The 23,441-nt window shown below is 41.1% G+C and overlaps 2 protein-coding genes across 2 annotated transcripts; both read right to left on the reverse strand.

Moving 5' to 3' along the window:
- Positions 1–363: 363 nt before the first annotated feature.
- Positions 364–6,101, reverse strand: LOC306741829 (cocaine esterase-like; the record flags this gene model as incomplete). Its single annotated transcript, XM_079224146.1, has 13 exons — positions 364–544; positions 702–774; positions 859–1,008; positions 1,114–1,261; positions 1,346–1,423; positions 1,531–1,674; positions 1,793–1,891; positions 1,974–2,078; positions 2,196–2,349; positions 2,488–2,621; positions 3,119–3,257; positions 3,346–3,538; positions 6,017–6,101. 13 exons carry the CDS (start codon positions 6,099–6,101, stop codon positions 364–366), a joined length of 1,683 nt encoding a protein of 560 aa, XP_079080272.1.
- An 11,980-nt stretch (positions 6,102–18,081) lies between these two features.
- Positions 18,082–23,441, reverse strand: LOC306741720 (cocaine esterase-like; the record flags this gene model as incomplete). The annotated part of the gene is made up of 13 exons (XM_079224035.1): positions 18,082–18,538; positions 18,715–18,787; positions 18,880–19,029; positions 19,216–19,363; positions 19,450–19,527; positions 19,635–19,778; positions 19,895–19,993; positions 20,076–20,180; positions 20,297–20,450; positions 20,589–20,722; positions 21,558–21,696; positions 21,783–21,975; positions 23,366–23,441. The coding sequence occupies 13 exons, from the start codon at positions 23,439–23,441 to the stop codon at positions 18,352–18,354; spliced, it is 1,680 nt and encodes a 559-aa protein (XP_079080161.1). The 3' UTR covers positions 18,082–18,351.

Below are 23,441 nucleotides of genomic sequence, written 5' to 3' on the forward strand. Positions count from 1 at the left end.
AACACACAGGTAAATCATTTCACGTTTTTTTAATTTTACATTGGAATCAAGATATTAAATATGTGGCCAAACACCAAGGGTATCTCATAACTTGCGGTGTCCTTCTGCTACATATTTCCTCTTGGGCCTTTATATTTTAAAGAAGTTGTCCCTGTGGCTATCTACCTTGGATGGAAACTGATGTTCAATGTACACAGTATTTACCAAATAAGTCAAACTGCCACTTCACACGCACCTTTTCTTTTTTAGGAAGCAATTTGAAAAAAATAAACCCTTAGTTCAACAAATGTATTAAAATATTTCTAATGTGTGTGGTTGAAGATGGAATCCATTTTTTTTAAAGAGAAGGGAGAAGTGTCAGTTCTACAGCTCATTGCGCTTCTCTTCATGTTGTCTTATCCTCTCCGGAAGAGTTTGAGTCACAAAGACAAACTTGTCCTTCTTCAGGTGCTGAGCAGTTACCTGCTCCTTTACATCAATTGACAAGTAGTCTTCTTCTGCTCCATACTTGGGCCAGTGGACCAGACCGTCACCATTAGGAGACCTACATGCACACAAGTTAAAACAAGTCTTATTTTCAATGTGAATTTGAATTTTTAATGAGGCAAGTTTATTTCAACAACAAGGCAATTCAAAGTGCTACACATAAAACATAATGCAAAAGAAAAGATTTGAAAACCCTCATGAGGGTGAATTCCTACCCTGTACGAGCAAAGTTTCCCCAGTAGCTCATCATGGTTCTGCTCAGCTGTTCCTCCTCTTCATGGCATGCCTCTAAATGAATGATAATCTGGTAAAACACTTTGCACTCAGGAAACCAGATCTCTGGTTGATGAAGACATTTTTGTATTGACTTACCGCTTAATTTGACATGAGTAGTTGTGAAGCAGAATCCGAATACAGTAAAGATTTCATCACCATGGTCGCTGCCAACAAAGCTTGGCCTTCTTGCCTGCAGGAATTTGGGAGGATACTGGTACTCATACAGGTACACAGGAGCACCTGCATCTAGTAGTAGAGGAGTATGATAGATATATATAAATATATATAAATCACATATATTGTTAGTGAACGTGTGTGACAGTAAGTTATTATCTTGAGTAAATAAAATACCTCTGTGAGCATTAGCCGTCCTAATGGCTGGAATGGTGAACAACATATCTCCAATAATCTGAGTGAACCCATCTCTATTTTTCACATGATCTTCACCGCTTCCAATATATTCATATGCAAACAAATCCCTGAAGATCTCATCTTTGGGCTGGAGAAAAAGACCAACACATCTGTCTGATTTTGAGCACAATGAACAAAGCAATATTGTAATGTTGAGCACCGTTTGCCTTACATCAGGGTAGAACATGTACAGCATGTTTGTGACGTCCTCCCGATCCATTCCCTCCGTCCAGTTTGGAGGAGCAAAGAACTAAAAAGAGAAGACGAACAATATTTCAGACAAAATCATGTTTCCATGGGCTCATCTGTAAATCTGTGAGCTCGTCAGTCACAGATTTCAGTAACGCTCAGACTTACGGCAGGAAGTAACCAGCCCCCTTCATCATTATTGACACCGGTCATGAACGGTATGGTGAGCAGTTCATGTGTACGGTACAGCTCATCCACACGTTTAGTCAAGAAGACGCCGTCAACATTTAGAGTAATATTCAATGTTTGATCCTTTAGAAGAAAATGTGTAAAAGAAGAAGTTGAGATAAACATGTGTACTTCAAATAAACATATAAATAGGCAGATTCCATCAAGTCAGTCTATATCAGTCTTGCATAGGATATCTCACCTTCCCAACAGCCAGAATTGTGTTAAGATCGACGTTTCTCATGCAATCCGCGATCTTCTTTGTGCTTTCGATGCTACAGCCAGACATATTTGCAACCATCTGAGGGGGATGTGTGGGATTAAACCCCAACATTTAGATTTGGCAAAAAATAATGTTTACACAACAAAATAAAAACACTGACCTGCGTCACTGGGAGCGGATCATTTGCGATGAGTACATCTATTGCAGCAGTGCCACTCTCAGCAATGGCATGGTGGAACAGGCCATTAGACAATGGCGAGAGAAGCTGTTGATTCAAGCAACAGAAAAATAAATAAAGGTTCTGTGGACAGTAGAGACTGTGCTGTGACATAACTGTGTAATACTTGCAAAATTAGTGCTTTATATGCAGATTGATCCTTACCAGGAGGGATACACTGACTCCACCAGCAGACTCCCCAAAGATGGTGACTAAATCTGGGTTTCCTCCAAAGGTATGAATGTGCTGCTGGATCCACCTCAGAGCTTGTACCTGGTCCAACATTCCAAAGTTGCCCGACACGTGTTCATCTCCAGTGCTGGATAGAGAATACAATCATAGTCTAGACCCGCTGGTGAAAGTGACCCACCTTAGAATTATTGTTCTAAGATCAGATCAAAACCAGGAGAATAGAATGTCCAGTCTGCTTGTGCTGAGTCATTTAAAGGCTTTTTACCTGAGAAAGCCCAGAAGTCCCAATCGGTACTGGATCAGAACCACAACCATGTCCTGGTACGCAGCCAGGGCGGAGCCGTCATACATTGAAGCTGACCCCAGGGCAAACCCTCCACCATGGATCCAGACCATAACCTGGTGAGGCAATAAAAGACCTTCATCTTTTCCACAGAACATAAAGCACATTTTAACTTTTTTCTCTCTAAACTCGTAAAAATCTCAACAAACAAACAGAGGGAAAGTACAACATGGACGTACAACATGGACAGATTGAGGAAGGCAAGGAGCAGTTATGCTCTAGTGCTGACAGAGCAGGGCATCAATCAACCATTTCTTTAGTTGTGCCTTAAAAGAACTGTATGTTCGTAGATCTTGTATAGTCCCTGGAATGGAGTTGCAGTCTAGTGCAGCTTGCACAGAAAATGCTGACTGACTGAAAGCACTCTTCCTAAGTGGGATAATACAATCCCCTCTTGCTGCATCTCTTGTGAACCGGTATTCAGCAGATCGTGAAATAACAAATTACTTAAAGTTACTCATATTTATGGATTCTTCTAAAAGCAATCCTGCCAACTTCACCATGGACTATCAAAAGTTATCCAAAGCATCATTCCAAACTGGCAGCAACTTACTGGGAGCTTGGCACCGACAGCTTTCTTTGCAGGAGTGTAAATGTTGAGGTAAAGGCAGTCCTCTGAAATCTCTGGGAGATCAGCCAACATGCCGACATTATCAAGCAGATCTATCGATACCTCTTTAATTTGAACACACCTGAAAAAGACACATGTTTTTACAGCGAGAAATGGAGGGGATTTCTCCAAGTGTGTTCAGCAACAACAGAAGCACATGAAGGCCTTACATGGGTGGCTGCTGGGTGGCATCTCTCACTCCCTCCCATCCCTCTACAGGTTGGGGTGCAGCCAGTCTCAGAGCAGGGCCTATGGGTGGCCTGGCAAATGGGACACCCAGGTAGGCATGGACCCCGGTCTCCTTCCCCTTTACACTCACATACTGACCTCGAAGGGTCCCAAGCTCTGTGTGCACTTCTGGAGCTGTCGAGATAATAGAAAAGACTCAAGATCGTAATCGAAAGCAATTGACCAGGTTCAGGAAAATATGTCCAAGTAACAAATATAAATCCTTCATGTACTAAACGTCTGGTTGCTTTTGTTGCAACTGACAAGTGGACAATACAAAAAACGAAGAGAAGACATTTTTAATATGTAAACTTTTGATCTCAAAATAAGTGTGTAGCGTGCTGGGCATTCATTTAGATCAGTGATTCTCAACTGGTGGGGCAATGCCTGGACGGAAAAAGAGTTGTAAGAAAAGAATCCTGTGCTTTTATTTTGAAGGGGATTTTTATTTTGAAGTGCCGTTTATTCCCACTCCTTAGTTCTGCGATCACACCACACCATTTTGTCTACTTGAATCTTTTTTTAATTGCACTTTTTGTTAAATTTATTTTGAGTTTGTGGAGTTTGCTCCTCAAGACACTGAATTATTTCCATAGTGCAGTCTTGGTTGTCAAAGCTAAAGTTACACAGTTTGAGTCTTTTTTTTAACAATTTCTCAGTCGTTGAATTGTTATGTTGTATTACCTTGTGTCCATAAAACTTAGAAGCTCCCTATTTCAAATTTTCCGAAAATGTGAAAGTGTGTTTTTCCAAAACTAAAACTGCATGAAGCATCCCGTGTTGGTTCAACTGCTCCTGCAGAAACAGAGCGACATCCAGCACGTCAGTCTGGGCTTTCCGCCTGAAAAATCCTAACACCTTGAGATGCCTGCGCAGTGTTGACATACTCAATTTAATACCATCGTCATTTTTTAGAAACATCAGTATTTCCCAGTGTCTTAAACCGAGAAGGTAATAATAGCGAATTAACTGCGATAGCGCCATCATTGCCACTGAGAGAGAATTTACAGACGTTTCCTTTTTCTTTATCTTTTCTCGTAATCAGGATCTCGTAATTACGAGATCAGGATGTCGTAATAATGAGAAAAGGGGTCTATTTTTTTTTATCCAGTGAATGCAATGCGCTTCCGTCGTTGAGTCTGTTAAAAAAGGCTGAAGTTACTGAATTGTTATGTTCCTTAAAACCGTATAAACGCAAAGCTCCTTTTTTCAAATTTTCCGAAAATGTGAAAGTGTGTTTTTTCAAAACTAAAACTGCTATCTCCTCATTCACACGGTTGATTTAATTAATTTAAATTGCTAAAGTACCGTAACCCTTGTGAGAAGAGGCGTGTGGTTTTAAATTTAAAAAATCGTTAAGTTTTAATATTTCCGTAAGCTCCTTAACATGACTCATTGATTTTAAAGTTTTACTAAAACTACAAAAAGTACCCCTTGCAATGGTGGATTTCAGTCAAAGACACAACCCTGTAACTGTATGGGCCTGTAGGAGTCAAATAAATCTAGATCATTTTCTGACATTCTTTTTTTGGGTGTTGTTAGATCCTGCGATCTCATCGGTCCCCTCGCCTCTTATGGCATTTTTCAATTTCTGAAATGAAAAATACGGTTTTGTATGTCAATGCTTGTGTTTATTGTTATTATTGTTGCAGATGCTTTAGGTCATAATCTTTCTAAAGATGTGCAGTTAGTTAGTCTGTGGCTTGATGGAAAGGCACCGAACAATACAATTTTAAAAAAAACTCGGGGAGCAATCGAGGAGTCATTTTTTGGGAATCCTGCTCAGGCTCTTGACTTTTGATCATATCTATGCTTGATTGTTGGAGATCAAGGACAATAGGCTATGGTATTCATATCGTGGTCATATGAGCTGTATAACTCTAGGGTCCCGGTTGCACTGGACTTTTTGTTATTTAATCGACTATAAAAGGGAATATTTCTAACTTGTTTTTTCGAGCATACTGTGCTGATCTGTATTATCTCAGGTCCAAACTGCATCATCTTTTCATTAAATAAATTTGAGAAGTTACAATTTTCCTTGATTTGGGTCACGGCTTGTCATTCAGGGGGGGTGGTGGGTCCCGTAGCCAGACCAGTTGAGAACAACTGATTTAGATAATAGTGGTCATCCGACCTCTTCAACTCACCTGCTGAGTAGAAAAATTACCACAATAGAAATGATGAAGAAGGAGGAATTGATGGATTTGAAAATGGTGTATCACGGGCAGTTTTCCGGCATTGTGTAGTATTTGTTTATTCACCCAATGTCATTCCCAATCCGATCCCGAAAGTAGGTCAGCAAAATAAATTATTTGCCTCACTTAACCCCTCAACCCAGTTTGCTCTTTGGGTGAAGTGTTTCACCTTTGGACAGTCATTATCGCAAACATGACCAAAGATCACTTCGACTGAGTCGCAACGAAATGCCAGCAGGAAGCATCAAGTAACAACAGATTCAGTCCGCAGAGAAATACATTCAAAGAAGAGAGGATATTATATAACTTGAACAGGCCTTTGTTATTCAGATTTAAAGTGCAGTCAGACCTCCATCTAAAAGAAATGCATGCTGGTTGTTGTATAGTTACTGTGCAAACAAAGCTGTGTTCTACTTACCATGTAGGTCTGCAGCGACATGGAGGAATAACAAAGATGTCAGAAAGACCAAAGTTTGTTTTGCTCCGAGGTTAATGGCAGTCATCTCGGTGTCCGGATTGCAAGACTGCTGGTTTCAGCTGAACGAGAAAATGACGCCTCCCACGAAGCTCTCCCCTTTTATCTGCGACCAAGGTGCTGCACTTAATACAGCGTGCAAGCGCTACACGGCAGCTAAGGGTTACATCAAGAGAAAGAGGACTTTCCACCCCCTAACTACCTTGTGTTACTGGACAGCTGGGCGTTGTCTCCTGTAATTGAGAGCTGTAGTTGTGCAGAGTACGGGGTAGATATACTGTTGAGCAGTGATGGGTCGTCAGGGCCAGCTAAGCCTTCTCTGCTGGCCTTTGCAGATTGAAGTACACGGAGAGTGGACGTTATCGTTGATTGTCATAGTCTTCAACCAATCAGATCTTTAGTTTGACATGCTGGGCGCATACTAATGGCCTTCCAGTTGCATCAGATAGGGGACTTGTCTTTGTATTTGTCTTGTTAGACCTTAGTGCTGCATTCGACACCATTGAGCATGACATCTTATTTATTTATTTATTAAGGATCCCCATTAGTCTACACCGTATTGGAGACTATTCTTCCTGGGGTCCAGGCAAAAGCATTACAATACAAATCATAAAATGCAGTACAGCCTGATCAATGTTGGTAAACAAAAACACAGACTTAGGAACAACATTTACATTCAAAGAAAAATAATAAAAATGCCTAAATACCTAAAGTAACCTAATCTACACTAATTTCCTTTCTGATTATTGCTGCCTTAAGGTTCCTTTTAAAGTCACATTTTATTTATTGAGTCAGATATGAAGGGAGCACATTCCAGTATGCAATGGCTCTGTACATTACTGTTTTCTTAAGTGCATTGGTTTTGGGTAGAGGAAGAGTAAAGTGACCCCTTAGTGCCTGTCTGGTATTATAACCATGCCTCTCATTTGCATGGGATAGCTGTAAAGACAAACTGAAGGGGTTTCTGTGAGAAATACACATTATTTAAAAACAGAATAAGTCTGCATGCCAGTCTTTCATCCACCATCATCCATGACAGCCTAGCATGCAAAGCATCCACACTACTCCTGACAGAGCAGTGAAGTGCTAGTCTTGCCACTCTGTTCTGAGCAAGCTGAAGTTGACTAATTTCTTGCTTTGATGCACTAGACCAGATAACAGGACAGCAGTCCAGATTTGACAGAACTAGAGATTGTATGACTAGTCTAATTGTTGTGTTAGTTAGCAGATGAGCACTCCTTCTAATGGCATTGATACCATTAATCATTCTCACCACTGTATTATTAATCTGAGTGGACCATGACAGTGTTTCTCAATAGTGACACCCAGCAGTTTGACTTCCTTAACCTGTTCCATAGTAGTACCCTCTAAAGAGAGGCTTAATTTCTGATCTGTCCTGAGAGCATATTTATTTACCATATTTACCATGCATTTAATTTTTAAGACATTCAACTTCAGCTTATTTTCCATGATCCATTCAGAAACCAGCTTTAACTCTTGTTGAAGCACCTCATTAACATGTTCAATGCTGTCTGACGATACATACATAGTCGTGTCATCCGCATAAACCCCCATTCCTGCATTTTTTAATACATATGGCATGTCATTTACAAATATAGAATAGAGAAGGGGGCCAAGGCAGCTTCCCTGAGGAATTCCACACTGAAGTGTCTCAATATTTGAAAGGGAGCCATTGAACATAACACATTGTTGCCTGTTCACTAAATAGCCCTTCAATAAATCAATAGTAGAATCTTTGAATCCATACGCCGATAGTTTCATGAGTAGTAGCTCATGATCTATGATGTCAAAGGCTGCACTGAAATCCAAGAGCACCACCCCAACAACTGACTTCATGTCAATCTGTTTGAACCACTCGTCAGTAAGACATGTCAGTGCAGTGCTTGTAGAGTATCCTGCTTTGTATGCATGCTGTAGATCTGAGTTAATGTTGTTTTCTGCAAAGTATTGCTGGATCTGCTTAAATATAATTCCCTCCAAAAGTTTAGTCAAGACAGGTAAAATGCTGATAGGCCTACTGTTTGGACCTGTAAATGGCTCTCTACTGTTTTTAGACAGAGGAGTAACCTTTGCGATTTTCCACAAATCAGGATAAGCACATTCCTTAAAACATAAATTGAAAATGTGGCCTACAGGTTTAGCAATTGATTTAGCTGATAACTGAAGCAGTCTGCCATCAATATTATCAAACTCACAAGGTGTATCACACTTACTTGTGTGAAGGATCTTAACCATAGAATCAGCACTGATTGGCTTGAAATCAAACACACAATCCTTACCACACATAATATGATTTTATATTATAGCTTTGGACAGCCCACCACTCACAGGCAGCATTTTGGTTTCTTAGTGTGTTCACTTTACTGAGGAAGTAATTATTAAAGTAGTTTGCTATATCAGATGGTTTAGTGATGAATTCTCCATTCAGTTCAATAAATGAAGGTGTTTTGGCTATTTTACTTCTACCCAAAGCATCATTAAGTACTCTCCAAAGTTTTTTACTGTCTCCATGGCATTCCTCAAATTTAGAATGATAGTAATATTTTTTCTTTTGTCTATTTAATTTAGTTATTATATTTCTTAGTGAGCGGTAAGCTTGCCAATCTGCTACATTACCTGACATGATGGCAGATCTTTTCAGTTGGTCCCTTTCTCTCAATAAGTTTCTCAATTCCTCATCCAGCCAAGGTGCTTTAATCTAACAGTAATCTTTTTAATTGGAGCATGTTTATCACACACTGCAGAAAATAAATTCATAAAATAGTCCAGTGCATCATTTGCATGCATCTTCTCAAGCACAGAATCCCACTCAATGTGTTCTACATCAGCAATAAAATCATTTTCTGAAAAGGTTTTATATGTTCTTTTATGAATTACTTTAGGACCTGCTTTAGGGACCTTTGTTTTCACAGTCAAAGCGATTATATTGTGGTCACTGAAGCCCACAGATACCGACACAGCTTTAGAACATTTTCCAGAACAATTTGTAAAAAAGTGATCAATGCACGTTGACGTGATCATTCCGTCCCTATTGACATTAATTCTTGTGGGTACACCTATGACTTGAGATAAGTTGCATAATGTGGCTGCATTGCCCAACTTCCTTTTCAATGTACAATTACTGGATAACCAGTCTATATTCATATCACCAAGAATGCAAATATCATTGGCATTATCAGTTGCATTCTCCAGCATCATGCATATGTTATTCAGATATTCAGCACTAGAGCATGGTGGCCTATAACAGCAGCATGTCAATATAGGTTTCAGATGTGGGATATGAACTTGGAGCCATAAGGCTTCTACTCCAACCATACCTAGATATGTTCTCATTTTAGCTGGAATATGATTTTGAATGTAGAAAGCAGTACCTCCCCCATACCTGTCTCTGTCCAATCTAAATATATTGTAACCTTGAATTGAAACAGCTGCATCCTTTATGGCTTCTTCCAAGTGAGTCTCTGATACAGCCATAATATGAATATAATTTTCGTGTAGAATAGTGCATAGCTCTTGAACCTTGTTATTTAAACTACAGATGTTTAAGTGAGCAAACCTCAAACCTTTTTTCGGTAGTTTAATAGACATTTGAAGAATTAAGATAAAGATAAAAAAAAACAGAAGGTCCTCATCTCTGAGTCCTACATACCACTCTTCATTCAAGATGTGGTGGAGGACAGATGCTGGGGCGACACAGAGACAGAGACTTATTATATTATATACAGAGACTAGACCAGTCGATTGGTATTAAAGGTACAGCACTAAGCTGGTTTAAGTCCTATTTATCAGATCGATCTCAGTTTGTATTTGTAAACGATGAAGCCTCGATGACCACCGGCGTTCGTCATAGAGTTCCACAAGGTTCTGTGCTTGGACCAATTTTATTCACCTTATATATGCTTCCTTTGGGCAATATTATCAGAAAACACTCCATAAACTTTCACTGCTATGCCGATGATACTCAACTATATCTGTTGATCAAGTTGATGAAATCCACCTGGGGGGTATTCTTCGTATGTGGTTCAACAAAGTCGATCAAATGTCCTATTATCCAGCTTAAATTAGCGAGATGATTGACTTCAGGCTTTCCCGGTTCTTCAAAGGCTGACCCGCCCTCAAACGGTCTCGTTCATTCTAACCAGACGTCAGTCTTCTGGATAAATGCTCGTGCACGCTCCTCTTCAGAAGGGGGAGGAGTCGAACACAGATTCGATGATCTTCAAGCGTTTCTTCTCTCTGTGGAGGAACAGGAGATGATCATGACTACATATGATGAATTTAAGTCCATAATCATAGCAAAGTCTAATGCTGCGTTCACATCCAAAGTGTAGCGAATATTCGTAACACTTCCCGTTTGTGAATGCAGCATAACGGCGCCCCCGCTGGTCGGGTTAGAGTTACATAAGCATAGCAAAATATCAAGTTAAATGCGTAAGTGTTGGGAAAATGTATCGGCTAATTTTAAGTGCTTCATCACCCAAATCAATCAGATTATATTTATTTAAATGTGCCTGCTGGCAGTATACAAATTAATATATACTTATGAGGATAGATGTACTGTATGCGCATATGTATCATATATGTGTATATACATGTATGTGTAGATTACCATATAACTAGGAGTTTGAATATGTGTATGGGCGGATCAGTACCTGAATCATTTTCTACAATAATGATATGTATGGTGTACTAATAACACCATCATATAATTATGAGTGCTTTAACACATCCATAAGTTTCTTAAGCGCTAAATAAACGTTTTGAACAGCACGGCATGCAACGGCTTTTCCGATGTTCTCCGCATCGCAGACACTATACAAACATGTACCAGTCGCAAAAAAGCTCAAGGCTATGATCAAGTCTGTGAGACACTGTGATCCAGTCTGCATAGAGTATGTGAGACGAGCAATGCTCTGGTGCGCCTGTGGTGTTTAATGTACGACTCAAGGAGGTCTCGGCAGAATCTAATGTGCCGCGTACAGGAAGTCATCCTGATGTGAGAACGGATCTAGGCGATCTGGAAGAACTCTCTCCCTATAAAACTAATATCGCTCCTTCATCAATGAGGAAGGAAGCTGCCTTTTGTCCGGTGGGAGTGGCCAGCTTATCCAGTGAATTTTAATGTGTTGCTATGGTGATTTTTCTAAACTTGCTTTGAAGAACCGAAAAGCCTGACCTGCGTCCTCTTAACCTGAGAATTATCCAGCTAACTCAGTAAACCAGGTACGAAGAATAGGGCTCAGGTCGCTAAACTTCAAGTGTGTCTTAAAGACATAAACACCTGGATGACCTGCAACTTCCTGCTGCTGAACTCGGACAAGACTGAAGTTATTTTACTCGGCCCAGAACACCTCAGAAATTAATTATCTGATGATATGGTTTCTCTGGATTGCATCGCTGTGGCATCCACCGCCACCGTAATCTCAAGGACCGCCTTTTTTCAACTACGGAACATTTAAAAAAAACAGCATATCTTGTCTCAAAGCGATGCAGAAACGTCGATCCACACATTTGTTACTTCAAGACTGGATTACTGTAACTCCTTATTATCAGGCTGCTCCGGTAAGTCCCTTGGGTCTCTCTAGTTGATCCAGAATGCTGCAGCTTGTGTACTAACGAGGACGCGGAAGAGAGATCACATTACTCCTGTACTAGCTGCTCTATACTGGCTTCCTGTAAGATCGAGAATCATATTTAAAATCCTTCTCCTTACCTACAAAGCCTTAACTGGTGATGCACCATCATATATTAAAGGAGCTTATAGTGCCATATTACCCCACTCGAGCGCTGCGCTCACTGAATGCAGGGTTACTTGTGGTTCCCAGAATCTTAAAAAGTAGGTTGGGGCCAAAGCTTTCAGTTATCAAGCTCCTCTTCTGTGGAACCAGCTTCCACTTTCAGTCCGGGGGACAGGCACGGCTCAGGTTTGCCCTGGTCCAGACCCTAGATATGCTGCTATAGGCCTAGACTGCTGGGGGACATCTTAGGATACACCGAGCTCCTCTTCTCTTCTTCTCTTTTCCCTCTCCTTCTGGATAAATTATTGTCTCTTCAAATGCACATTACTAACTCTACTTTTTTCCAGGAGCCTCTGTGCTTCCTTGCCTCAAGTTTCCATGGATCGTGGCTGTGTCTGGAACCGGTCCTGCCTGCTGCCATGGCCCTGCTGATGCCCCTCCTCTCTCTCCTTCTGCTAACATGGACCATGCCTACTGTATTATATGAATCATTTCTGTCATATTCATTGAATGTGCTGTAACTCCGTTACGTTATTCATTCCGGTCACATGACATCTATTGCTTCTGTCCATCCGGGGAAAGGTATCCTCTTCTGTTGCTCTCCCTCAGGTTTCTTCCCTTTTTTCCCTTTGAAAGGGTTTTTACTATTTGTATTTGGGGGAGTTTTTTCTGATCCAATGTGAGGTCCCGGGACAGGGATGTTATTTGTACAGATGTAAAGCCCTCCGAGGCAAATTTGTATTTGTGATTTTGGGCTATATAAAATTAACTGAATTGGATTGAATGATGGGAAACGCCTGGCTGTCGCCACATCAGAGCTGATTGGCACTTAGATTTGACAGTAAACACGTGTTATAGAATATTCTTATTTTATGTGTAGTTGTGTAACTCTCAATTGTTATTAGTCTCAGGTTTAATCTAAAAACATATCTTGTGTGGTTGATAATACAAAATCGTATTTATACAACACACATAAAACTAGTAATGGAATTCACAGGCAGACATAAAAAGAACAAAGGATGCAACTACACACACATTTCTACATAAATAAATATTTATAAACACATGAATAAATCCAAACGTGATCTGTAAACTACAAGTAGACTACAGATCGGAACTAACAGGAAGTGATTTTTTTTCTGTGACTTCCTGTGTATACTTTAAAGGCAGCCTAAGGGGCCGTTCACACCAGACGCGACTCAAAAACGCGTCGCTAGCAAAACCAATGTTTTCCTATGGTACGGCGCACCTTTCAGGCACGCCTTTTAAACGTTTTTCTAGCGTTTCTTCGGCGCGCCTAAAAGTTGAAATAGTCTCAACTTTTAAGCGCCTTGCACGGAGTCGCACAGCTCATCAATTTCAATGTGTATCGCCTGGTTGCGCACGCAGGCCCGCTCCACAGGCGCACCGGGCTCTTTTGCCCGCCGTGTTTTTGCCAAGGTGTTTTTAAAAGACTGCACTTTTAAAAGTCGCGTCTGGTGTGAACGGCCCCTAAAACTGTCCGACTTGAGTGCAGTTTTTGGTCAACGCCCCTGCTGCTGCTGCTGCCTGCTCTCGTCTGGATTCCAGGCGAGGCGCAGCTCTTTCAAACGAGACTTTTGACTATTCTGACGGTGATCTCTGGTATAGAATGTGGGCTGCTGGTGAGGGAGCAGTACGAGTCTAGCGTGAGGGGATTGTCTTAATGTCTACCTATCTGAACTTACGCTAGAGCCAACACCGTCGCCACAGTGTTGTTTTTATTAAATAATTAATATCGTTCCTTCTGATGGCTTGTATGTGCATTGTTTTAGTGGCACAGTTTTGTTGGATTGTTTTGTCATGTTTTTTTATAACTAAATGTGACTGGTTCTTGTGAATTTGTTCTTCTTGATGTACTACATGTTCGTTAATGACACAGCATCCCGTCATGCGTGTATTTATGTAAAATATTTCAGCAGGCCTAGGTAGAAAATGCACGGCCTGCCACTGCCGTTGAGGGATGAGTTGATGGAAGGCAGCTTGGTTGATTGTAATCAGGAGGAAGCTGGGAGGAGACTAGGGCCGTTTCTTAATATGCATTCTTCTCTGTACTTGTGTTCTCGTGGACTCGTGAAACGTCATCAAGTACTGTTCCAATTCAAAAGTCTGCTTCTTGCCAAGAACGGTGAACATGCCCAGATGTGACTTGATCCGCCCATTTTACCGGGGATGCATCAGAGCAGACTTGAGCGTACGAGAGAGCCAATATCCCAGAATGCATTTCGGACCAGCAAACGGGGAACAATGGCGGATGAGAAAACTCATTACTGAAAGTTGACACTCTGATTACTACCGTTGATGAGTCACAAAATGTAATTTTAGGATGTTTTCAGGCGAGAAGTTAGTTGTTTAAGCATCAAATATGTGGTCACTTTCTCAAGAATCGGCCTACTTAAAAAGATACGCCGACGAGTTGAGGTCCTGCTCGCGGGACCGGTGAGCCCCGCAGCACCGGGCCGCCAGCGCTCTGCTGACTTTTTGAAATGATCCGCTGGCTCCGATGTCTCCGTATCGATTAAACATGAGTTATAATTCGGTTTCGAGGATTTAACAAGCAATCATTATTTATTCACAGTCACATTAAATCAGTTTGACTGAGGGAAAGGTTAAGGTTTATAACTTAAGATTTTAATTTAACTTTGAACTACAGCGGTGTCTTATTACTTTTGACCGAATTGTTTGCAATTATATGTGTACATATATATACATATATATACATACACACACACACACACACATACACACACACATACATACACATACATACATACACATACATACATACACATACATACATACATACACATACATACACATACATATACATACATACATACATACACATACATACATACACATACATACATACACATACATACACATACATACACATACATACATACACATACATACATACACATACATACATACACATACATACACATACATATACATACATACATACACATATATACATACATACATACATATATACATATATACACACACACAATATATATATATACAATGATATGTGTATGTCTGTGAAACTAGTACAAAAAAAGCAGTGTTGTTATATTTTGTTTGACTGTAAAAATACTTTACAGTGAAGACTCAGAGTTACTCATGACAACAACAGCTGAGGTGGTGACGTCATCAAGTCAGCTGCTGTTCCAATTGCGGAAAGACCGTCCTGCGTTCTCCTGTCTTTGAGAGTCTGGACTCCCAAGTCCAGAATCCAAGTGCAGACTCCAAAAGTTCACAAGTCCGTACTTGTGTACTTGGGTATTGAGAAACGGCCTAGGTCGGAGCCACGCACACAGGGAAGAACTGTGCTTCCTTCCGGTTCTTCTCCACCGAACTGCGCAAGGTTTTTGGGGTGGTGTCCATGGGACTGGACACCGTCGGCAGGCTACTGGGGCTTCAGCAGGGTCAAGGCACGATTAAATTCTAGGAACATGGCTGCTCAGTGTGACGCATATTTGCTCGGCAGATTACGTCAAAGACAAACTAGTTTTGTTCGAGTTACCCACATCCTTAGATGCGTTTATTGAGGTAACCACCAGGTTGGATCGTCGCATCCAGGCCAGGCGGCTGGCAAAGTGCATGGAACAGCCCAGCCGAAGCCCACCTTCTCACCTCACTCATCCGGCAATCTGAGATTATCCTCCTGCCAAAGACAACTATTCCACAGCAAGCTACTCGTTGTGGGCTTCATTCAGGTGTGGAGACTGAGGACTCTGCTGAACCGCTGCGATCCACGGACGCGTGTGGGGGTTGGACCACTGATAAAAACGTACAGACCACAGCTGTTTTATACGGAAGCGCATTGCATTCACTGGATAAAAAAAAATAGACCCCTTTTCACGTAATTACGAGAAAAGAAAAAGGAAACGTCTGGAAATCTTCTCTCAGTGGCAATTATGGCGCTATCGCAGTTAATCTGCTAGTATTACCTTCTCGGTTTGAGACACTGGGAAATACTGATGTTTCTAAAAAATGAGGATGGTATTAAATTGAGTATGTCAACACTGCGCAGGCATCTCAAGGCGTTAGGATTGTTCAGGCGGAAAGCCCAGTCTGACGTGCTGGATGTCGCTCTGTTTCTGCAGGAGCAGTTGAACCAACACGGGATGCTTCATGGATACAAATTCATGCATTTGAAATGCATCCAATCTGGTTTGGTAGTGACTGTAACGGACTTCTGAGAGTTTAAAGTATTGTAGCAGTTTGTTCCTTTTTTTTTTGTCCTTTATTTTAGTCCGTTTTGTTACTGCAGTCGGTGCATTTCCGGTTGCGCTCTTATTTTGAAGGTACAAAAAACGAAAGTTGTTAGTAAGAAACGGGCAGAAAGGAAAAGTTGCCATAACAACGGAAAACAGTGATAAAAAGGTTACGGATGTATTAGTTTAGCACCTGGCTGATATGGGCACAAGGTTTGCACCTGTTCAAGTTGATTTTTTGAGAAAATATTGTTTTAGATTGTTACGTTTTTTGTCTGTGTCAGAGCTTAAGCTAACCAACTGCTATTTCCGTTTTTCTTCATCGTTCTCACATGCATACAGACGACGCCTGTACACACACATGCCATACAGTGGCCAGTATGGCACCCTTCGTAATCAGGTCAGGATCTCGTAATTACGAGAAAAGGGGTCTATTTTTTTTTATTATCCAGTGAATGCAATGCGCTTCCGTAGTTTTAGATGTGTAGAAGATTTTACAAATCAATCTTGGTCAACTCAGACTGTTAGATGGCTGTGTTGTTGATTCCGACATGAACAATAATTTGCTGAACGGTGGTCAGGAGTGCGTGCAGCAGGCGGAGCAGATTCAGAAGGATGTCGTGGACCGTCGATCCAGTGAAACAGTGTGTGGCTGTGATTATTATCACACAACGCTAACCTCTAAAATTGGAGCTAACCGAGCCACGGGCCATTCCTTCAAATATCGATACATCTCAAATAATTTGTATTGACATTGCATACAAAGGATTGACTTACTTTCACGAGAAGAAGGAAATCGCAGTTCGGCGTTCTTGGTTTCGACATGAGCGCTGATTGGTGAATTCTTGGTTGATTTGTGGTTGCAGACGAAAAGGTGATTGTCTGTCACAACCTGGAATGAGCTCGACTCACGGGTGCATGAGTGTCTGTGTGTCTCCGTACGGCCTGACGGGGCTGCTCAGTAGCTTTCTTACTTCATGTGCACCTTTCTGGGCAGCGACTCATTTAAAACCACTGGGCAGCACTTTTATATTAGACTGCAGATTTACTAACATTTGCACACAAAAAGTCTCTGCTAAAGCATTGTCTATTGTATTTGATTACTTTCTCCTCATTTTCAGTAGAAATGTTTTATACATTATCTGTAAACCCTCTGTGCACAGCTATTTGAATGAAATGTTGCTTTCTACTTTTTTCCAATTCGAAATGGCTGATTTTGTGGAAATTAATTAAGTTTGACCTATTGAACTGCTCACATCAGAAGTCAGGGAGCTTTTCAGCCTAAGCGCTCTTCTCAGTAATAAAAAAATACAAAACTGTCAAATCTGTTGTATCCCATTGCTGCTCAACTATAATACATTTTATTCATATAGCGCTTTTCCTCGTACTCAGACACTTTACAAATGTTTAAAATAATCGAAAAGAGCAATAAAAACAAGCACACACTCGCACATTAAAAGCAGTTCTACCTAGAGGTAGGTTTTGATGTGAGATTTAAATATGGAAAGGTCAGTACATGCAGTCCCGGGTGAGTTTGGGGAGAGAATTCCAGCTATGGAGAAGCTATGTTACCCCATGTCTGGTGATTGGTCCTATGTGGAATGGAGGTTGGCATCAGAGGAGCGGAGACGACGGGATGGAGTGTGGTGGTGGAGCAGGTCGGTGACCATCACCTAAAAGTATTCTCACCTTTCAGTGCCACAGCTGCATTTTGGATTATAATGTAATAAAATGTTGCATCCCTTTACACAACAGCCCTGTATTACACGCGCCCTGTGTACTGTTGTCGGTTAAGGTTTGAACCCATGTTCACCTTGCATCCCACATTGTTTGACCTCTGAAGAACCCTGGGTCCACCATTTCACACCAACAGCCACTGTGGGTCTTCTGTGTTCATCTGCATGAACGGTGAATTAAATGGTTTGGCAATAATGCATTACAGACAACACACGTAAATCATTTCACTTTTATTTTACATTGGAATCTAGATATTAAATATGTGGCCAAACACCAAGGGTATCTCATAACTTGCGGTGTCCTTCTGCTACATATTTCCTCTTGAACTTTTAGATTTTAAAGAAGTATTCCCTGTGTCTATCTACCTTGGATTCAAACTGCATAATACACAGTATTGACAAAATAAGTTTTGATTCGTACTGCTACTTCACACGCAGCTTTTTTTTAAAGTTCAGATGCAATTTGAATTTAATGTTTGTGGTTGAAGATGAAATCAATAAATAAAAATAATGGAGAGGAGAAAGGAGAAGTGTCAGTTCTACAGCTCGTTGCGCTCCTTCTTCTCTTCATGTTGTCGGATTTTCTCTGGGAGAGTTTGAGTCACGAAGACAAACTTGTCCTTCTGCAGGTGCTGACCAGTTACCTGCTCCTTTACATCAATTGACAAGTAGTTTTCTTTTACTCCATACTTGGGCCAGTGGACCAGACTGTCACCATTAGGAGACCTACATGCACACAAGTTAAAACAAGTCTTATTTTCAATGTGAATTTGATATAGCACATTTCAACAACAAGGCAATTCACAGTGCTACACAAAGTCATTAAAAGCATCTAAACATAATGGAAAATAAAACAAGATTTGAAAACATTCATAAAAACTGTCATTAGGGTGAATTCCTACCCTGTACGAGCAAAGTTTCCCCAGTAGCTCATCATGGTTCTGCTCAGCTGTTCCTCCTCTTCATGGCATGCCTCTAAATGAATGATAATCTGGTAAAACACTTTGCACTCAGGAAACCCAAATCTCTGGTGGGCTATTGATAAAGATATTTTTGTATTGACTTACCGCTTAATTTGACATGAGTAGTTGTGAAGCAGAATCCGAATACAGTAAAGATTTCATCACCATGGTCGCTGCCAACAAAGCTTGGCCTTCTTGTCTGCAGGAATTTGGGAGGATACTGGTACTCATACAGGTACACCGGGGCACCTGCATCTAGTAGTAGAGGAATACGTTTGTGTGTGTGTGTGTGTGTGTGTGTGTGTGTGTGTGTGTGTGTGTGTGTGTGTGTGTGTGTGTGTGTATATATATATATATATATATATATATATATATACACACACACACACACGTTAGTGAACGCGTGTGACAGTAAGTTATTATCTTGAGTAAATAAAATACCTCTGTGAGCATTAGCCGTCCTAATGGCTGGAATGGTGAACATCATATCTCCAATAATCTTAGTGAACCCATCTCTATTTTTCATACGATCTTCACCGTTTCCAATATATTCATATGCAAACAAATCCCTGAAGATCTCATCTTTGGGCTGGAGAAAAAGAACACCACATCTGTCAGAGAAGTTTGGACAATGCAGCAAAGCAATATTTCAATGCTGAGCACCGTTTGCCTTACATCAGGGTAGAACATGTACAGTATGTTCATAACGTCCTCCCGATCCATTCCCTCCGTCCAGTTTGGAGGAGCAAAGAACTAAAAAGGGAAGACAAACAATATTTCAGACAAAATCATGTTTCCATGGGCTCATCTGGAAATCTGTGAGCTCGTCAGTCACAGGTTTCAGTAACGCTCAGACTTACGGCAGGAAGTAACCAGCCCCCTTCATCATTATTGACACCGGTCATGAACGGTATGGTGAGTAGTTCATGTGTACGGAACAGCTCATCCACACGTTTGGTCAAGAAGACGCCGTCAACTTGTGGAGTAAATCTCAATGTTTGATCCTTTCGAGGAAAATGTACAAAAGAAGAAGTTGAGATACATATGTGCAGTTAAAATAAATATAAATAGGCAGATTCCATCAAGTCAGTCTACATCGGTCTTGCATAGGATATCTCACCTTCCCAACAGCCAGAATTGTGTTAAGATCGACATTTCTCATGCAACCCGCGATCTTCTTTGTGCTTTCGATGCTACAGCCAGACATATTTGCAACCATCTGAGGGAGATGTGTGGATTAAACACCAACATTTTGATTTGACACAAAATAATGTTTATACACCAAAATAAAAAACACTGACCTGCATCACTGGGAGCGGATCATTTGCGATGAGTACATCCATTGCAGCAGTGCCACTCTCAGCAATGGCATGGTGGAACAGGCCATTAGACAATGGCGAGAGAAGCTGTTGATTCAAGAAACATAAATAAAGGTTCTGTGGACAGTAGAGACTGCTGTGACATAACTGTGTAATAATTGCAAAATTAAAGTGCCTGTCATTGTCTGCAGATTAATCCTTACCAGGAGGGATACACTGATTCCACCAGCAGACTCCCCAAAGATGGTGACTAAATCTGGGTTTCCTCCAAAGGTATGAATGTGCTGCTGGATCCACCTCAGAGCTTGTACCTGGTCCAACATTCCAAAGTTGCCCGACACGTGTTCATCTCCAGTGCTGGATAGAGAATACAATCATAGTCTAGACCCGCTGGTAAGAGGGACTCAGTTTAGAATTATTGTTCCAAGATCAGATCAAAACCATGAGAATAGAATGTCCAGTCTGCCTGTGCTGAGTCATTTAAAGGCTTTTTACCTGAGAAAGCCCAGAAGTCCCAAGCGGTACTGGATCAGAACCACAACCACGTCCTGGTACGCAGCCAGGGCGGAGCCGTCATACATTGAAGCTGACCCCATGGCAAACCCTCCACCATGGATCCAGACCATAACCTGGTGAGGCAATAAAAGATCTTTAGCTTTTCCACAGACCATAAAGCACATTTTAACTTTTCTCGCCAAGCTCGTAAAAATCTCAATCAAACAAAGACTTTAATCTGACGAAAACAATACTGATGGTAAAAAAACAAACAGGGCATCAGTATCTTTGCAGTCTAGTTCTAAATATGGGAATCGTTGATAATGGTTTATTTAATAAGGGGACAGTGCACATTCATAAAAACATTTCTGTTAAAAGTGCCGGAGTTAGCCAAGAGGCTATTTTCCATCCGTAGTCCCGAGAGGCAGATGTTAAAAAAATAAAACAAACCTAAAAACATAGATCAAATTAAATATACAAGGATTATAAAATGTTGAAGCTTTTACAATACGTGTACAACAGTCAAACACGGCTAAAAAAAACAATAAAAGACATGGAGGTAGATGATGGTCGACCGGCAAAGTCAAGACATGGGCAGATTGAGGAAGGCAAGGCGGAGTTATGCTCTAGTGCTGACAGAGCAGGGCATCAATCAACCATGTCTTTAGTTGTGCCTGAAAAGAACTGTATGTTCGTAGATCTTGTATAGTCCCTGGAATGCAGTTCCAGTCTAGTGCAGCTTGCACAGAAAATGCTGACTGACTGAAAGCACTCTTCCTGAGTGGGATAATACAATCCCCTCTTGCTGCATCTCTTGTGAGCCGGTATCCAGCAAATCGTGAAATAACAAATTACTCATTAAAGTTACTCATATTGCCATTATGGATTCTTCTAAAAGCAATCATGCCAACTTCACCATGAACTATCAAAAGTTATCCAAAGCATCATTCCAAACTGGCAGCAACTTACTGGGAGCTTGGCACCGACAGCTTTCTTTGCAGGAGTGTAAATGTTGAGGTAAAGGCAGTCCTCTGAAACCTCTGGGAGATCAGCCAACATGCCGAATTTATCAAGCAGATCTATGGATACCTCTTTAATTTGAACACACCTGAAAGACACATGTTTTTATAGCGAGAATTTGGGGGGATTTCTCCAAGTGTGTTCAGCAACAACAGAAGCACATGAAGGCCTTACATGGGTGGCTGCTGGGTGGCATCTCTCACTCCCTCCCATCCCTCTACAGGCTGGGGTGCAGCCAGTCTCAGAGCAGGGCCTATGGGTGGCCTGGCAAATGGGACACCCAGGTAGGCATGGACCCCGGTCTCCTTCCCCTTTACACTCACATACTGACCTCGAAGAATCCCAAGCTCTGTGTGCACTTTTGGAGCTGCCAGGATATTAGAAAAGACTCAAGATCGTAATCTAAAGCAGTTGATCAGTTTCAGGAAAATATGTCCAAGTAACAAATATAAATCCTTCATGTACTGAACGTCTGGTTGTTGGTTAGTTTGTAGCTTTAGTTGCAACTGAACAATAAAAAATACATTTTTATGTAATTTAGATAATAGCGTTGATCCGACTTCTTCAACCAACCTGCTGAAAAGAATATTACCACAATAGAAATGACGAAGAATGAGGAATTGATGGACTTGAAAATTGTGTATAACGGGCAGTTTTCCGGCATTGTGTAGTATTTGTTTATTCACCCAATGTCATTTCCAATCCGATCCAGAAAGTAGGTCAGCAAAACTAGTGATGGCGAGATGAAGCTTCCTGAAGCATTGAAGCTTTCCATCTAATTGGTTCGCTCATGTGCCGATGCTTCACGGAGCTTCATCTGCGCCACCAAGTGGACAATACATGTAAAACAGGCAGAGTGATCATAACGACACCATGGCTTTGGTGCGTGAAGCTTTAAATTGAATAAATTATGTTTGTGACGCCAATACATCAATTATTAACTTATTAATATTGTGTCTATCTATGTGATATAATGGCGGGGTCAAAATCAAAAGTCGAAACAAATTGGGAGAGGGTTGTAATGCAACTGTGGGTCAGTGGTTAGAATATTCGACTTTCAGTCAGAGGATTGGTGTTTTGAGCCTCAGCTCCGCTAGTCCATGTTGGTGTGTCCAATTTTTTTTTTTAAGTAAAAATAAGAACTTTTTCACAGTGCTGGGCTTTTTGAGACTATTTCGCCTGCTTTATAAAATACCCTTTCACAGGCACACACGAAGCTGGGTACAGAGAGGAAGGGGGGAAATCCATTGAGTTTCGCTGCCTCTTACATTTCAAATCGCACGGCAAACCCACAAACCATTTTCTGAATCAGTCACGTGGTACGGCCGGCTCGCGAGGCTTCGAACGTCACCACTTACGTCATCGACACAAGCCTCGATACGCGCTTCACCAAAATCTACCTGGATTACTCGACACACGCATCGAAGCCTCGACACATCACTAAGCAAAACACATTATTTGCCTCACTTAACCCCTCAACCCAGTTTGCTCTTTGGGTGAAGTGTTTCACCTTTGGACAGTCATTATCGCAAACATGACCAAAGATCACTTCGACTGAGTCGCAACGAAATGCCATCAGGAAGCATCAAGTATCAACAGATTCAGTCCGAAAAGAAATATATTCAAAGACAGGATATTATTCCTTGAGCAGGTTTTTGTTATTAAGATATAAAATGCAGTCAGACCTCCATCTAAAAGAAATGCATGCTGGTCGTTGTATAGTTACTGTGCAAATACATCAGTGTTCTCCCTCTTACCATGTAGGTCTGCAGCGACATGGAGGAATAACAAAGACGTCAGAAAGACCAAAGTTTGTTTTGCACATAGGTTCAT

The sequence above is a fragment of the Taurulus bubalis genome (genome assembly GCF_910589615.1).
Source record: "Taurulus bubalis genome assembly, chromosome: 9".
Taxonomy (NCBI): Eukaryota; Metazoa; Chordata; class Actinopteri; order Perciformes; family Cottidae; genus Taurulus; species Taurulus bubalis.